Below are 17,691 nucleotides of genomic sequence, written 5' to 3'. Positions count from 1 at the left end.
TACATAAGATGTACAGTTATGTCATAAGGGGACTGAATTGGTCAATCTAGTGGAAAAGAGTAGCATTCTAGTTGTTTAAAGGGACAACTCAGCTATCATATGCACTTCAAGCAACCAGTCAGTGACAAGGATCATCAGACCACGGAGGAAGAGGGCAGCTGCAGGGCTGCAGCTTCTTGCTCAGGTAAGTGTAATGTAATGTACTGTAATTCACAGTACTTCAATATGCATTCTTCTCTGTCGGCTTGTCAGAGACATTAAACTATGCTACGTCATTGTATTCTTTGTAATGTTTAACCTGGGCTTTTTTGCTCTATAGGACTGGTGCAATTTTCCTGTTTTTGCTATATCTTTCTTCAATAGTTATTTCTCACTTAGTATATTCATACAAAGTATAAACCATATTTATTTAAGATTATTTTTTTATTATTATTTATTTAGCTAGCATAAATATTTTAAAAAATATATTCCTATTTAATTTTATTTTTTTTGCTTACCAATACACATAAAAACATTACAGCCCTTAGGATTAAGTTGAAATAAAAAAAATACTATATATATATATAAGTGCAGGGAATGTGCTAAATGCTGACTGCTTTTGTCATAGAGCGGTTACCTACAGCAGTGATCGTGCAATAAACATGACATGGGGCTAGTTTTTAACCCATGACGTACCAGGTACATCATTGGTCCTCTAGGGACCTCTTTTAATGATTTACCTGGTACATCACAGGTCGCTAAGTGGTTAATCACATAAGAAATGATTTGTTGTAGTGTTTATTGTTTAATCACATAAAAACAAGCATGTTGCACTCAGTGGCGACTCTAGAAACAATATATAGGGGGGCACACAAGATACCACAGTCAAACTGGGGGGGCATTAATAATTTCCACCATTAAATCATACCACTGAAAACACACACACACATATATATATATATATATATATATATATATATATATATAGTCAAAAGTAATGTGCTATGGAATGATACTTTTGTTATTGGACAATACAATACTTGATCATTCAACATGGGAAGCCTGAAGCCACAATTTAGTACGACTAATCATTGAAATCCTTTAAACAACACAATACCTTAACTTTTGCACTAAATGATTTCAGGGCCTAATATTAGATCCTGCTGCTGATATATATATATTAGCCCCTGCTGCCCATATATATTAATATTAGCACCAGTTGCCGATATATATAAATATTAGACCCTGCTGCCGATAGCAGGTATAGATCAACACATTAACACACAAACCCAGCTTTGCATGTATAGATCAATTGAAATTCACTTGTAATCTCAGCACTGAAGGTATATATCAAATAAACAGAATCAGACATACAAATCCTGTATTTGCAGGTATACAATAATAATATATGAAACGTAGCATCGCAGGTATAGATCAAATAAATACATGGAAACAGCATTGCAGGTATTAATCAACTGAACAAGACATACAAACCCTGTATTTGCAGGTATACATAAATAATGTATGGAAACATAGCATAGCAGATATGGATCTACAGAATAACACAGAAACCCAGCTTTGCAGGTACAGATCAATTGGAATTCACATAAAAACACGGCATTAAAGGTATATTTAAAACCCCCTAAATTACAGGGATAGATCACAGGTTGCACACCCCAAAGCCAGCCCTGGCATCCACACTGCCCACATAGAACCTGGCCAGCACCCAGATAACACATACGATTTGCCATCTTTGTCCATATACACCCAGCCTGTGCCATCTCGGTCCCCAAGGCTCAAACATCCTGCTAGTGCCATATGTGCCCTTCCACAATTATACATCTATGATACACACAATCACATTAACTCATGCTCTCCCTCATTCAGACAAATCATCCACATATTAACTCATGCTCTCCCTCATTTAGACAATTCATCCACATATTAACTCCTGCTCTCCCTCATTCAGATAATTCATCAATTTTAAGAAACTGCCCCCCTTGGAGCTTCAAATGAGAGGCTACATGTATTTCTAGGACAAAAGTTGAGTGCACAAATAATGATGGAATATGTCGCTTTTGGCTAGAAATGTTCATTTGTGTCTTGCGCACACCAGGTTTGTACTAGAAACACATACAGCCCCTCATTTGATGCGCCAAGGGGTGTAGTTCTTGCAAATGTGTACTTTTTGTGCCATAATTTAACTTCCTACATGAGCAGTAATGCCACGTCAAGGCTTCAACCCTAATTACTGATCATTCACACGCCTTTCATATCTCCATTCACTCGCAGAAGCACACACCATACTTTCCATAGATTCACTCGCAGAAGCACACACACCATTCTTTCCCCTTACAATCCCAAAGAAATGATGGTAAAGGGAGAAAAAAAAATCACTTTTACAGCAAAAATAAGTTTTGCAGTAAAAATGCAAGGGATGAGATGGTTACTCACGTACCGCACAGGCTAAATGGCTGATTTTAATAATATTTGCAGTTCATCAGGATTTCAAAAATTGCCTCCCTCTACCGTTGGCTAAATTTAACCCCATGATCAAAGGGATCATGGGATTAAAAATTAGTATCGGCCATTTTTAAAAAGGGAATGTGACTTTTTATAGCTATATGATCGCTGTGGTAACATTGGCTATCACAGTGATCATTTAGCTAGAATACTTATACTTTTTTTTTTTTTAAAGTTTAACTACTTTATGTTTAAATCATTTTTTTATTTTTTTTTAAACTTAATATTGTTTATTATTATTATTGTTTTACAATCTATATACCGTTGGAAAGGTGAGGCGATTACCTTTCCAACGGTATATGTTGGGGGTCTGTAGCTGCTTAGATGCCTGAGATACAGGCATCTAAGCAGCATGCCCCCATACCGCTTTAACTGACAATTGTCAGTTATTAATAAAGTTGCGCGGTGACGTCATCGCGCCATTGCGCGTGCCGTCACCGGCCGGATCGGGTGGGCCCAGTGATGCCCTTCAGCGTGAGGGGCAGATCGCCAGGGTAGGTGGTGATGGAGGTCCACCGACCTCCATCAAGGTAAGATAGTGCTAGCGACGGCATGGTCCCGTCATTAGCACCCGACTGGGACTGCTAGCGACGGCACCATGCCGTCATTAGCAGTCAAGGGGACTGTCCTGGGTGGCTCTAAATTCGGCGGGGGGGCAACAGGGGGGGCAAGGAATATCCTAGGGGGGGCAATTGCCCCCCCTTGCCCCCCTGTAGCGACGCCACTGGTTGCACTTTTTCAGTTTCCATAGCAACTACCCATTATTTGCTTTTATGTCACATGGCAATTAAGTGTTCCCAGCAAATTATGAACGAGGTAAAATTTTATACATTTGCTAGACATTTTATAGTTGCAGGATAAGGAGACAACAGTGACATTACATTGTTTTAATTCTTCCCCTTCTTACAGAGTTGCTGTAGCCTAGATGGCCTTTTGGAGTTTGTTACTTGCATTAGGTTGTAAACTTTTAGGGCAACTTAGGTCTCTTCTTCAGGCAAGTAGTCTTGAAAGCTTACAATCTAATGCAATTAATTTCGGCAAATAATGAGATCTTTACCAAAATTGTTACCTTTTTCTTTTTATGGCAAACACGGTACATTTGAACACCTTTTGGGCCTATAATTCAAACCTTGAAGACCTCCCAAAACTTGAATTGTTCCAAAAAAGGACACTCTATCCTAGAGGTGTGGGTAAGACTTTACCAAAAATGTTTGTGATTTTGACCTTTAGGTTTTTTTTTTTTTACTAAGGCAGCTGGAAAAATTTATTTTGTTTACACAATTAAATTTATAACACATTTCTTGGTGATTCTGTAGAAGGGCTGTAGAACACCACAACACAATCATACTCACCAAACATTTTAATAGAAAAGAGGGACTGTTCCTCCTAACAAGACACCTCTGCTCCACACACCTGTGTTTATAACCCCTGGTTTTGTATTGATGTATTTCCCATATCTCACAGGAAAATAACGATTTATAAGTTAAATTGTTGCAAATATTTAGTATTTTTCATAAATGACTATACTCTTTAGTCCTTTTTTAGCACCTACATAGCAAGCGGTGCACAATCTGTGTCTCTAAACCCTTTTTTGGCGGTTGGTGACTGCACACAGCGTCTGTGTTTATCAGGCATCGTGAATGGAATCTCCCGCGTCTATTTTCATCAAACATTCCACAGCTGACCGATAACGAACACTGTGGGGCCCTGACTAATACAATCTATCGCTTACGCCATCACTTTTCATATTATACTCCGACTACTCCTATATTTTTTAAAGACTTACAAGACTTCCTACTGAATCTTGCTTTGCTTTCTATACACAGCAACTGAATGCCTTTAGTTGCTGTGATAACGCACTGAATATTATCCTTTTGTGTAGCAATTACCCCCTCCCCGCTCTCCCGAACGCAACACTTCCTCTCCCCCCCTCCTCTACACTATGAAGTCTCGCGTTGTCTTAACACCCAAAATGGCTACAAAGTAATAATAATAATAAAAAAACTGTAGGGTTCGACTTCCTGTGGCTGACATTCAATCCTGCGCATCGTGAGCCATTTAAATGGTAGGTAGGAATTGTTTTGAGGATCGCACCTCGGAGTAACACTGCCAGGCCCTTTATTCGCGCGTTATTTTTTTTTTACGTAATTTTCATATAATAATCTTTTTATATAATTATTAATTTAAATATCATAGGTTTACTGTGCTCAATAACCAATGATGATCCTTGTGTAGTCAAGGAAGCATGTTCTGTGTATAGACCTGTTCTGTTTTGCTGTAAATGTATGTTTGCCATCTAGAGAAGATCAGCTATTCTAACAGTACATGGAATATTTAACCATTTCATAACTGCCCCTTATTGTGGAGGACCAGGTTGATGTGCTGGGTATTCACTGGTGGAGGAGTTCTTTATTCATAATGTCTTAAAAACAGTACCTACTGATTGGTGGCCTGACATAAGGATATAATATTTAATTCTTTTTTGAGTACGCAATTGTTTGCTATTTGCTTTACTTTGTAGCGAATTTAGAAGACACATTCTATGTTATTTTATATCATTTAATTTATAAACCCATTTTCTGCTGTTTATATAGATGTTATTAAGAATTCTAGTGATGAGAACGTTGGCACCAAGCGATCTTTAATTATCCTGCTTTAGTAAGAACACTTCTGCTCTGCCCCTCTTTCTTTCCAGTGTTCAGTTTTTCCAGGTGATCAGTATTGTATAGAAATGTATCTAAGTAGAAAATGGCTTTGCGCAATATACAAACAACATACAAATAATACTGAAAAGGAAAAGCCCAGGAGCACCACCTGTGTAATTCAAATATATAAATAAAATATTTATATATATCAATACAATGATATACTTAATGATATGACCGTGTAATGGTATCCAAATAATGTATAATTCTTCCAGATAAATGTATTTTTCTTAATAAAGTGCAGTCTGTGTATATGTACAAAAAAAAAGAAAACACAAAAACAATATGTATATATATATATATATATATTTAATATAATACATATTAATTATCAAATACTATATTTATTTTAACAGAAATAAATTAAATAAAAATATTAATATTTAATCTGAAATATGTATTTATTGTGCACAAACAAAAGTCCTATAAAAAAAATACATACAGTTATAGAAAGGAGACTATAACCTATAAAATAATTTAAAAAATTAATTGGTTAATTATAAAATAATTCAACAGACCAAAATCAATATTAAACTCTTGAGACTTAATCTCTCTAAATTAAAGACCCAACTCATTCCAATTAGTCCCACTTGTCAACACCTCACCAGGATTAAACTACTTTATCTATAGCTAAAAAAATATAAAAGTTTTAGATTGCAATCATGAACTTCAGCGAAATGTGCTGAAACACCATGTTATTAGAAGTCATTCTTAATATTTTTAATGTGTTCCCCCAAACGTATGTATAATTTCCTGGATGTTCGCCCAGCATACTGGTATCCACTGAGACGCAGAAGGATGTAAATAAGGTATCTTTAATTTTATGTATAACATTCTCATAATATTGAAATTTACAGGGGCGGCAAGGTAGAAATTTGCTGCATCTGTAAAATACTTTTTCCATGTCGAAAATGTTTCTATTTTTGTTCTTTTCATAGCTTTTTGTTAAAGTTGATTTTAAACTAAGTGCACCTCTGAACATTCTCAAAGGTTTGCCCGACAGAATCTTTTTCATATCATCATTCTGTTGAAGGAGGTCCCAATTACCATTTAATATCTTTAATAGCAGAAAATTGCCTCCCCTATTCAAATATAGTTTTTGTTGTAACCTTTTTTTTCTATATACCTTTCTGTACATTTTTTGTGCAGTGCATATACCTCATTTATTTGTTTTTGTACATTTTACATTTAATTATGACAAAAGACTACCTTTCAGAAGGAATCACGTTTTTTTTTTTTTTATTAATGAACGAATTGATTTTTTGTATGTATAATTTGTCAGTATTTTTATCTATATATGGTTTGTTTCAGCATTTATTTTGAAATATCCATGATGTTAATTTAGTTAAGGTGTTTAAGTTACTTGATATGCTAATGGTGTTAATTGACTTAATGGAGGTGGTTAATATAAATACGGTACCTTTGATTAGAAACTTCAACATATGCACTTTTGAAAGTGGAGTGAAACACGTTGTGCATTTTGTTTTATTGACCTCTCACAAATTGCCCTGGCCTATGACTGGTGGTGGAGGGGAAATGTTTCAGTTTACCAGCTATAAGCTGAGGCCAGTATATGGCACTCACAAGTGTTTTTTTCAGTTTCGGAATGAGTTAAGCACCATTGGGTCACTGAATGTCACAGTGGAACTGAGTCACTGAAGACTCTAACAGTTTTGGAGGGGGGAGTGGATTGTGCCTTTTGGCCACCACTTCCCCTTGAAGACTTCAGTGTATTTCCTCTCGAGGAGAATCTAGAAGATCCTCCCCTCCCTACGCTTAGATCTGGGAGGGAAGGAAAAGGTTGCGTATCCACTTGTTGGAGTGCGACTTCAGAAGACAAAGATTGGAGACTTGGTATCCACAGAGAAACATGTTACGCTGATAAGCTGACCGCCAAAGAGAGATTTATACAGCACTATATTGTACTGTTTATATCTCGATTTCTCCATCACGCTATATGTGCTTCACACATTTATTCTAGCAATCCTTTTATCTTTTTGTTACAATAAATGTTTTTTTTATTTTTTTTATTTACGTTCACAAATCCTCCTTCTTGAGTACTTGGCTGTACTTGAGTACTTGTGAGGCTTCACATTTAAGAAGTGTGTGTGTGTGTGACTCTGTAAGTACTATATATTAGTGTGTAAAAGTATGTAAGTACTGTACAGTGTGTAGACTGTATATTATTTATAAGAAATATATAAGAAGATACCTTTTTAAAGAGAAATGCAACTTTAAAGAACAAACCTACAATGAGAATTTACTGTAACAAAGTGCCGTTTGTATTTTTAGGGAATGTTGTGCTATCACTCTCTTTCTCAATTTTTTTTATTTCTTGTTTTACTTTTATCAACAGGATGAACCAAAGACAGATGCAGAACCAAAGGCAGAGGCAAAACCAGAGGATGGTGTCCCGAGAGCTGTAAAATCTGCTAGAGCGGTCAAAACAGAAAGGGGGAGAAAACGAAACCTCCACCCATCAAGTATGTATACTGTGTATATGTATGTATATATAGTCCGCTTCCACAATTTGCTTTTATGTAGGGCTGCAGCAACTAATCAATAAAATCGATAATGAAAATCGTTGCCAATTAATTTCATTATCGATTAGTTGAATCGATTTTTATCGATTATAAAATGAGGGTTTTTTCAGAGCAAACGCTCTGAAAAATACCCCTCATTATATAATCAGTTTCAGTGACTCACAGCAGTTCCTACTTACCAGTCCCTCCCTGTAATCACTGTGACAACTGGCCCCGCCCCTTCCTTCTCCCATAACCACATGGCTGTGACACTCATCTAACTGTAAGTATAAAATTTATATTTGGGCTGCTGAAAGTTAGGGGAGGTGGGGGTTAATTTAGGGGCAGTTATGGTTAATGGGGTGTTTAGGGTTAATTTAGGGGCAGTTATGATTAATGGGGTGTTTAGGGTTAATTTAGGGGCAGTTATGATTAATGGGGTGTTTAGGGTTAATTTAGGGGCAGCTATGGTTAATGGGGTGTTTAGGGCTAATTTAGGGGCAGTTGTGGTTAATGGGGTGTTTAGGGTTAATTTAGGGGCAGTTGTGGTTAATGGGATGTTTAGGGTTAATTTGGGGCAGTTGTGGTTAATGGTGTGTTTAGGGTTAATTTAGGGGCAGTTGTGGTTGATGGGGTCTTTAGGGTTAATTTAGAGGATGCTGTGGTTAATGGGGTGTTTAGGGTTAGTTTACGGGCAGTTATGGTTAATGGGGTGTTTAGGATTAATATAGGGGCAGTTGTGGTTGGTGGGGTGTTTAGGGTTAATTTAGGGTAGTTGTGGTTGATGGGGTATTTAGGGTTAATTTAGGGGTAGTTATGGTTAATGGGGTGTTTAGGGTTAATTTAATGATGAGGACTGAGGGTTAATTTAATAAAGTTAACTTAAGGTGCAGTTAGAGGTAAAGGGGGCAAATTGAGGGGAATCTTAATCCTGAGGGCAGTGAAGATTAATCCAGTACTTATTTATAAAAGTATGGTGTCAGTGTGATGCGAACGGGTCTGTGACTCTATGAGGGGACTATGAGATATCTGGGGAGGACGGAGTGACATATCTGGGGGTATAAGGCCAGGAGGCCAGGGCCGGCCCAAGATTTACTGCCGCCTGGGGCGAAGTTTAAAATGCCGCCGACGCCCCCCCCGCCGGGGGGGCAGCATTTTAAACTTCGCCGACGCCATTATCTACCCAACCTCCCTCCCCCCCCGTTTAAAAGTACTTACGTTTAAACAGTCCTGCGGCGAGTCTCCCTGTTCTGCCACGGTCCCGGCTTGTAATGCCGAGCGCCGGAAATTGACGCCACTTCCGGCGCTCAGCATTACAAGCCGGCACCAAGACCGAACAGGGAGACTCGCCGCGGAGGAGAGAGAGAGGGGCGCCGAGCGGGTAAGCGAAAACCACTCGGCGCCCCTCTCTCTCCTCCGCTTAAAAAAAAAAGCGCTTGGGGCGGCAAAGTGCCGCCCCTTCAAAAGTGCCGCCTGGGGCAATTGCCCCAGTCGGCTCCATTGTAGGGCCGGCCCTGTATAAGGCATACGTGGGGAGGGCAGTGTGGCATGTCTGGGGAGGACAGAGTGGTGTATCAGGGTGTATAAGGCATATCTGGGGCCACAGTGGCATATCTGGGGGTAGAGTGGAGTGGCATATCTGGGGGTAGAGTGGAGTGGCATATGTGGGGAGGGCAGCGTGACATGTCTGGGAGGCAGTGTGGCATGTCTGGGGTCAAATGTGCATAAATTGGGGGGGCTGGTTGGGAAATAAAGACAAGAAATGCATTTTATCAAAGTTTTTTTTATTCTGCTGTTTGTATTTAACATCATTTGTTTATTAAATTATTTTAAATAAATGAAAAATTTACATTCATTTTTTTTTATCCGATTAATCGAAAAAATTATCCACCAACTAATCGATTATGAAAATAATCGTTAGTTGCAGCCCTACTTTTATGTCTGCATTTCGTTATAAAACATACAGCATTTCTCAAACAAAAATACATAATTTCTCTATTTAGTATGACCACCATTTTTAACCCTGGCATTGTTTGTGCAGAATTTTTCTGTTCACATTATTCCCGCACTCCTTTAGAGCACTCTAGAGGTGTCACAGTGCATGTTGCTTTTTCCTCTTTTCAATTGTGCCCAAAGATATTCAATTGTGGTGGGAAAGCCCTGCAAATTAACACCGTTTGCTCTTCGTTGTCCTGCATGAAGATTAATCAATTGAAAAGTGGAACTTTTTCAAGTCACCAACTTCAGCATAGGCAAAGGCATACCCACACCTGCATCAAATTTAATTGTACCCACTGTGGTGTTAGCCCAGAGACGTATCTTGGCTGGCCACTGCCCTGGGCCTGACCTATCCAGCCCTTGCCACTTACCTCCATAGCGCCAGGATATGAAGTCAAGAATTGCCACCCTATGCCTAGTTGGCCTAGGTGAGAATGCATCCCTGTGTTAGCCTCTTATAGTCATCTCGTCAAATAAGCTATGATTACTGACTAAAATCTGACATTTTTGGTTGCAAACATGATATTTTCCAGTCTTCCACTGTGAAATTACTGTATTGTTTTACCCATGCTAAATGTTTACAATTGATTTGGAGACCGTTACTTTCCAAGAAAGGCCGCACTTTCATCTTATGTGCTTTTGCCTACTGGAGTAGGATATACCTGATTCTGTTTGGCTTGAATTGCAGATGTAAATGCTGATTTGTTCCAAAATAAGATTGCCTTGATATACTGGCCTTCTGATGGTATGGTCCCTTTAGGTCTCCCTGGTCTTGCTTTTGGTGGAAATTACTGGCTTCCAAAAAATCTCTTCACTGTACATTGTACTGCTCCATTGTATTCAACTTCGCTACAATTTGGCACCGGGAAAGTTTTTAGGCACTCTGAAGAACAATTTCTCTTCTTACTGCTTCACTCTGTGCCTTTGGCATGATTACAAATTATATTGAACTGATATCCTTATTCAAAGGCCCTAACAAAAAACACCTTACATGCTTACTGTCAAGACCATATTAATAGAAATAATATTGGGTACTAATCATTAAATGACTACTTACATGAATTCTGGGATGTTACCCTTTGAATTAAATATATGTATTTGCTCGATTATAAGACGAGGTTTTTTTCAGAGCAAATGCTCTGAAAAATACCCCTCGTCTTATAATCGGGGTCGTCTTATAATCAGACCTCAAATAGGTCTGACTATGAGACGACTAAGATCCAGATCCCCCGCAGCTGCAGGGGACCTGGATCCTCCTGTCTGTCCCCCAAGTCCCACTTACCGGTGCTTCTGAGTCCGCCGTGCAGCAATTCGCGTAGACAACTTACGCTGCAGCCGGAAGGAGGTGTGGCTAGCAGCGGGCTTTGTCTGCGTCCATTGCACAGACCTTCCCCGGCTGTCAGAGATCAGAGTTCCCTGCACCGGTGAATTTGTTTGCATTTTAATAACATATACAATCCTTTTACATTTGTAAGCTTCTACCCATTGATGCCAGCCATTCTACTTGCAAATGCCCTTGCAGGGTGGACAACGGAGCATAGCAAATTGTTGCTTTAAACTCTTTAAATTCTTTTTTTTGCTTTTCCCTGCCACAGAGCGAGGTCACCGGTGTTCTACGTACGGCTGTAACCGATCATTTCTGAAAATGCAAGAGTTAATTAATCATGTAACTGTGCACGTCAAGCCCACAGAATTCTTGAAAGGTATGTAGTTATTGGACATAACGTGATGTCTTCCACCATTTTCTGTGTCCAAGTTCTTCATCCCTCCCCATACTTTTGTTCACTTTTCAAACTGTTTCTTTTTTCTGTTAGTGTGCTCTTCGGTTTTTGACCTTTTTTTCAAAAGACCTTCACCCACATAATTTTATTGTTTTGATTATTTAAATCTATCCTACTCATATACCTTCATAAAACAAGCTTTATTGTTACAGTTACTTTTAGATAATCTCTATTTTGGATTTTCTAGATAAAAAATTTCTTTGTTCAATGACTGGCTGTGAAGAGGCATTGAACAGCATGCAGGAGCTAATGAATCATCTCAAAACCCATTACAAGCCTAACCGCTATTTCAAGTAAGTGTCATTTGTCATACAGTTCTGTATTGGTCTGTTTTATATGTTTTGGGGTTTTTTTTGCGTTATTTTGTGATTAAAATAAGCAATGCCTCTGACTAACTGCATCTAGGCGACTTGAGCCTTATACCTGACTCAGAGCAATAGGGAAAAAGTGCATGCTTGAGCTGAAGTTGGACAGTGTGTATGGAGTGCCCGTTCACTCTTTCTTAACTCTCGTGTCATTAAGTGGATGTATAAAGAAAGTGTTTTTATTCTGCTATACTACAAAAAAAATCTAAAGCCATCATGCCCGGTAAATACAGCACTGTAGAATCCAAAACTACTGTATGAATAAACAGTGTTAGTGTTGGTTCAATTATATCTTTGATGTGCAATTAGAAGGGATTATTGGGCTGTCTAATTTTTCTATTAACAGGGAATTGATTTAAATTTTATTGGGTTGTTATCTCTTCAGGAGACTGGATGGCTTGATTGTACAGATGAATGCAGATACCTTTTTTGTAGGTTTAACCCAGTAAAGCACAAGTCTATTCCAAACATGCAAAAAGGTCAACATTTTTGGATATCTCTGTTAAGCCCAGGCATCTGAAGTAAAAAAAAAAAAAAAAAAAAATCTTGTTATGAGGCAAGGAACTCAAGGCCTGCTTACGGCCTTCGAAGACTGGGGTTGTGCATCCCAGGTTTAACTTAGTGCTTGAACCTTGAAATGCAGTGAATGCTTGCTAAACATAAAATAAGCCAGCTCACTGACTTGCAAACTTATGCAGGATCAACTTTCACATTCATATTAATGTATTAACTATGTCTTCAAATGTGAGGACTTCAAATGTGATTATGTAGGGCTAACTCTGTCATTACTGCAATGTTGCTAGGTTAAACTTCCATAATACATAGTTACATTGATGATGTGAAATGTTTTGTCAAGTATACAAATTGATTTAATGAAAAGCCCTCCATATAACATGGTTTCATTGTACAGGTGTGAGAACTGTATGCAGCACTTTCGAACCCACAGATCTCTCTTCAAGCATCTACATGTGTGCTCTGACAATGGGTCAAATCCTGCACCGCTAAGTATGCCTCCACCACCTCCTTCATTTGATTCCAAGATCGCATCTCCTGTGAAACCAGTGAAGCGGCGCCAGAGTGTTATACAGTGTGCCACAAAGAAGCCTCATTTTCCTACTGCGCCCATGACAGAAGGCGCTTCCACATCTTCATCCTCCTCAATTCCAGATGACCTTCGTCCCTCCATGAGCTCCTTGGCCTCTCCAACTTCTAATCTTTTTTCTGCTCTTGACACTTCCCTATTTGCTGGTCGGCTTCCAGGTCCATCATCTTCTTCTGCTGCTGCTGGATCCTATCTTCCTTTCCTCAATCCTCCAGCCTACAACATACCTCAGACCTCTGTCCCACAGAGGCTCAGACCCTTCTTGGGGAACCAAAGCCTTCCAGCCTCCAACGCAGTGTGGAAAAAGAATCAAGGTCAGGCAGAGAGTTGAGCCTTTAATATACCTTTTAAAATTCAGCTAATCTGCATACTTCAAGCTCATAGAGCAAATTAATTCAGTAAGCAGCATTTTTACCAGTGCAGCTTATTGATCAGCTGAAGTGTTGTTTTTTTTTATAATGACAGCCATCTGTTCACCTCTATGCGCTGTTCTAGAATATTCCAACTTGTTAACTCTGCCTTAGGTTTAAAGGTGCAATCGGTGTTCAAGGAGGCAGGAGGCAATAACCTAAACTGCTGAAAGCAAAAATTGGCTTGAAAAGACCCCTTTGAAATGTGAACAGGGGTGGATGTATATTACATAATTAAGGAAATTGGTGGCACAAACGAAATTTTCTTTATACAATGTTAAGGAATTGTTCAATCGTAAATGTTGTCACTGCCATGTACTTGATCAATTGAAACCTGGTATCTTTTGATCAAATTCTAGTCTTTCTTAAAATAAAACTGCACTGCATTTTCCTATCCACCCCACTTATGTTTGAATTTTAGTTCTTTGAAACTAGTATTCCACATCTCTGCATTTATTCAGTGGTTAAATTGTCTTAAAAATAATGGTATTACAGACTAAAATGGACTGTAACAGAAAATCCTTAATTAAAAGAACATTATGAAAACATGCTGATATCTGTGATTTTCCACTTATATACACAAAGAAAACTCATACAATGGATCAAATTGCAAAAGAGCAAGAAAAATAAAATTATGTAGGAAATATTTTTGCATTTTTTTTGTATTATTTATTCTTTTATATAGCGCCATCAAATTCCGTAACACTGTACAATGGGTGGACAGGACACAGCAAGTAGCATGTAACATAACAATTTGTCTTACAGAGACAACAGGTGAGGAGAATTTACTGTCTCTAGGAGAAGCATTTTTGACATAAATCAGAGCCCAGTCTTGTCAAAAAGATCTTTTCTGTACACATACCTAAGCTGCTCAAAATTCTGACCACATTACATGTTTAAAGGGATAATATGTCTGTGGCCACTGGTATTTAAACAAAAAAAAATCTATTTCTGGTGAGCGGTTGTGCAACCCCTATGACCCTTTCTTGTTGTTTTTGTAATTAATCGACAAGTAGAGATCCTCAGCTTGTCTGCCCCAGCTTAATATAGTCTTCTACTTAGAATGGAATAGACCATTCTGAAGAACTCAATGTCTGCTTCTTTCACCTTTTCCCTACTCTTAAAGCTGTGTATCTAGTTTCAGTTATGTTTTCTCCTGTTGACTTTCACATAGTGTAAATGTTACATAGACCTGTCACCCTAGATCAGTCATATAGATGACAATAGATGAGAGATATTGGTCGTAGGATATGAGATAAACCCAGATTTAATCAGGTGCTGTGTTCTACATACGATTAGAGTTCATAGAACATAAAACTAGCATGTTTGCTTACAGGGCTATAAGGGGAGATACAGGGGAGAATTACATGATTAGAATATGAATAGCAGTAGGGTATATGACTAAACATGAACACTTCTTTATGGCTTGCTTTGGCTACTGCTTGACGTTTCCTTTATCCTAGACAGTAGTTGTTACATTTTAACAAAAACCTGTTAGGGGATCTTTTCGTTCATAGAGGTTTACGGACAATATGGCGGGTATCCTCCAAGGTTTTCGAGGAGAAGATTTTATGTTATGTCAATGGTATTTTTTGAACAGTAGAGATTCGCACTGCCAAATGAACTGGTTTTGGCATATTTAATAGAAAATTGGATGACTAGTTAATGGCATTTAGGGTTGTAACAATTTACCTTTAGATTTGGGTAATGTTGATCCAGGCACAAGTTTGATTGCCTTTGGACAAAAAAATAAAAGCATTTATTTATTTACTGTATTTATAGGGGCACTGGCCTAGGACTAACCCAAGGAAGTGCATCAAGTCGCTCCCAGACTTGCCATGCTGAGGGAGACCTCCTCTGTTTCTTCTTGCACAGCACTGGATACAATATCATATTCTAGTGCTCCACCTGCTATGGAAAAGATCCTATGGATGTTTGTTTCATATGGGGGATCTCTGATCTTCACCTATTGATATATCTAGATTTAGGCAACCCAGAGGATTATTGTTCCCCACCCATTTGCCACGCTAGGCCAGAATACACAACTGTGGGGCCATGCATAATGACATTTCTTAATCCAAGGCTTCCAGATTCCCCTCTTTATTCCTTTTCTACGATTCTCTGTTTCAGGACACGCCACAAACAGCCGTATATTGTGGGAGCACACACGAGACAGTTATAACTGCATGCAATGTACCTTTTCCACTGCTTCTCGGGACAAGATGACCAAACACATCGAGGGAGTGCACAAGAATCCTCCTGCAAACAAACTTCAGAGTGAGATGAGTAGGTACCACTGGATGGTATGACAATAACATTTGACATTGTGGTTGAAATAAGGTGTACCTTTTCAATTTGAATGTCTAGCTCTGGTTAGTTTCTTCTGGGAGAAGGGCTGAGCTGAAACGTTATAATGTATAATTCAAATGAATGAGTAGACTGAAGAAACCTCACTTTAACTATGCATTATACAGGTCGACCAAGCTCTTCCTGCAGCATAAGCTCACTAGGGTTGCACCTTCCTAATATATATATAATCAACATTTTCCTTAGAAATGTTTGTATATATTTGCCTCAGCCCCATGGCTACAAATAGGGCAACATTTCAAATTATCAGTTTGCAGGAGAGTTGAATATGTCCTCTCTCCAGTTTCTTTATGGATTATGAAAGATCAACCCTGGTGACCTTCTCTTGTTTGAAGGCCTGAGTTGGCCCTGTGTGAGGAATACATAAGCAGATAACTCAGACCAACATTAACACCCAGCCAGCTCTTTATTCCCTTAATGACAAAGCCCGTACATGTACGGGCTGAAAATGCATTGTTTTCAATGGGTTTAGGGACTGCCCATTGTCCTTAAGGGGTTATAGGAGTATAGGAGGCTCAACTGGTGTGGTCATTCATAATGTATTCCGAGATTGGTAAATTGGAATGTTTATCCAACATCACCGATTACCTGAAGATACCAGTTTTTTTTTTTCAAATTAGGTTGTCATATTTGTGGAGTATTTTTTCCCAATTTATTTTGTTATCTGACTTTAAATATATTTTAGGGACTTTTGGTGTGGTAGATTACTTTTTGTGTATTCAATCAAGATTCTTTATATCTTCCCTTTTTAATTTGTATGACCAAAATAATGTAAAAAGCAGCAAAACAAAAAGTCATTTTATTATATACCTTATACCGTGTCTTTCTCGCTTGTCTCTGCAGATTGTGATCCTGATATGCTCCCATTCTCAACCAAAGACCATTTAAAAATGGAATCTAGCCTTATTCCACAACAGTGAAATACAGAATTTATTCCTTGTGGTCAGCCTTCCTTAGCCGCACGCCACAATCTCGTCATTGGTGAAGCTCAAAATCTGTGTAGCAAGCATGATTTTTTTTTTTGTTTGCTAATGACTATTTACATAATCTCTGTTGTTAAACAAAGCCAGCTCTTGGATTTTGAATGCAGATCTCAAAGAGATGAATCTTTATTGAACAATTAATCCACTCCAGAAGCATTTGTGGACATCCTGAGGTCTTTTTTTTGGTGTTTTTGTGAAGCTCAAAATCACATACTAGGCCATCTACAACTTTATCCTCACTTATTTCCGTTAAAGTATTTCTCTCAGCTGTTTTGCATACCCGCTTATTTTCAATCATTTTACTTCAGATTAGAAGGCCGCCATAGGCCCCTGTGGAAATCATATTTTCAAGAGAACCTTAGGAAAAAGAATTGAATCAGATCGGACTAATGTGTATATCAAAATACATTCACTCATCACAAGTTTTTTTCAAGTATGAAGTAAATCTGCCAAAAAAAACCTACATATCATTTGGTAGTGCCCTAAACTACAATTTTCAGTGCCACCATTTCCAACCCCACTTAAAAAATGTTGATGTACAGAAAACATATATCTCCCAGTGTCAATTATGTTTTTTTTCTCCAGAATACACACATCCAGGAAACAGCTCATAAAATATTTAATGTTGATAATAAAATAATGCACCTGGGGGCACTGATCTATTGTTGACAACAGAATAGCGGTACCTGATCATAATTAGTTCTGAGGATTTATTGCAATAAAGGGTCAGAAAAACCAAGAAGAGCGCTGGGCTGTATACAGTGAAGTATTCTACCCTAGGCCCCTGCTGCCAAGTTGTGGAGTAGATCACCCTCTTTAGAGATCAGGCTCCCAAAGTATCGAGCCGCTCAATGGGGTGGTTTCAGGGGAAGATCTTTGATCTCTTCAACTGACCCAATTACACTATCGAGGCCGTGCCGACTGAGCAAAGTACATATAGTTTCAGTTAGGTAGCA

At 38.4% G+C, this 17,691-nt stretch overlaps 1 protein-coding gene across 1 annotated transcript; it reads left to right on the top strand.

The window, feature by feature from the left end:
• The first annotated feature begins 4,433 nt into the window (after positions 1–4,433).
• On the top strand, positions 4,434–16,891 carry ZNF414 (zinc finger protein 414). Its single transcript, XM_053462305.1, has 7 exons — positions 4,434–4,567; positions 7,564–7,690; positions 11,323–11,430; positions 11,696–11,801; positions 12,784–13,289; positions 15,516–15,671; positions 16,596–16,891. Exons 1-7 carry the CDS (start codon positions 4,565–4,567, stop codon positions 16,670–16,672), a joined length of 1,083 nt encoding a protein of 360 aa, XP_053318280.1. The 5' UTR covers positions 4,434–4,564; the 3' UTR covers positions 16,673–16,891.
• The last annotated feature ends 800 nt before the right edge of the window (positions 16,892–17,691 follow it).

This window comes from Spea bombifrons, chromosome 1, assembly GCF_027358695.1.
Source record: "Spea bombifrons isolate aSpeBom1 chromosome 1, aSpeBom1.2.pri, whole genome shotgun sequence".
Taxonomy (NCBI): Eukaryota; Metazoa; Chordata; class Amphibia; order Anura; family Pelobatidae; genus Spea; species Spea bombifrons.
The sequence above is the reverse complement of the archived record's forward strand: the minus strand, read 5'-3'. Positions and strand labels throughout refer to the sequence as shown.

Bases quoted from the DNA above. Each gene is read 5' to 3' on its own strand.
- ZNF414 (XM_053462305.1), top strand. The intron at 7,691-11,322 runs GTATGTATACTG...TCCCTGCCACAG, and splicing joins ACGAAACCTCCACCCATCAA to AGCGAGGTCACCGGTGTTCT. The intron at 11,431-11,695 runs GTATGTAGTTAT...TGGATTTTCTAG, and splicing joins GCCCACAGAATTCTTGAAAG to ATAAAAAATTTCTTTGTTCA.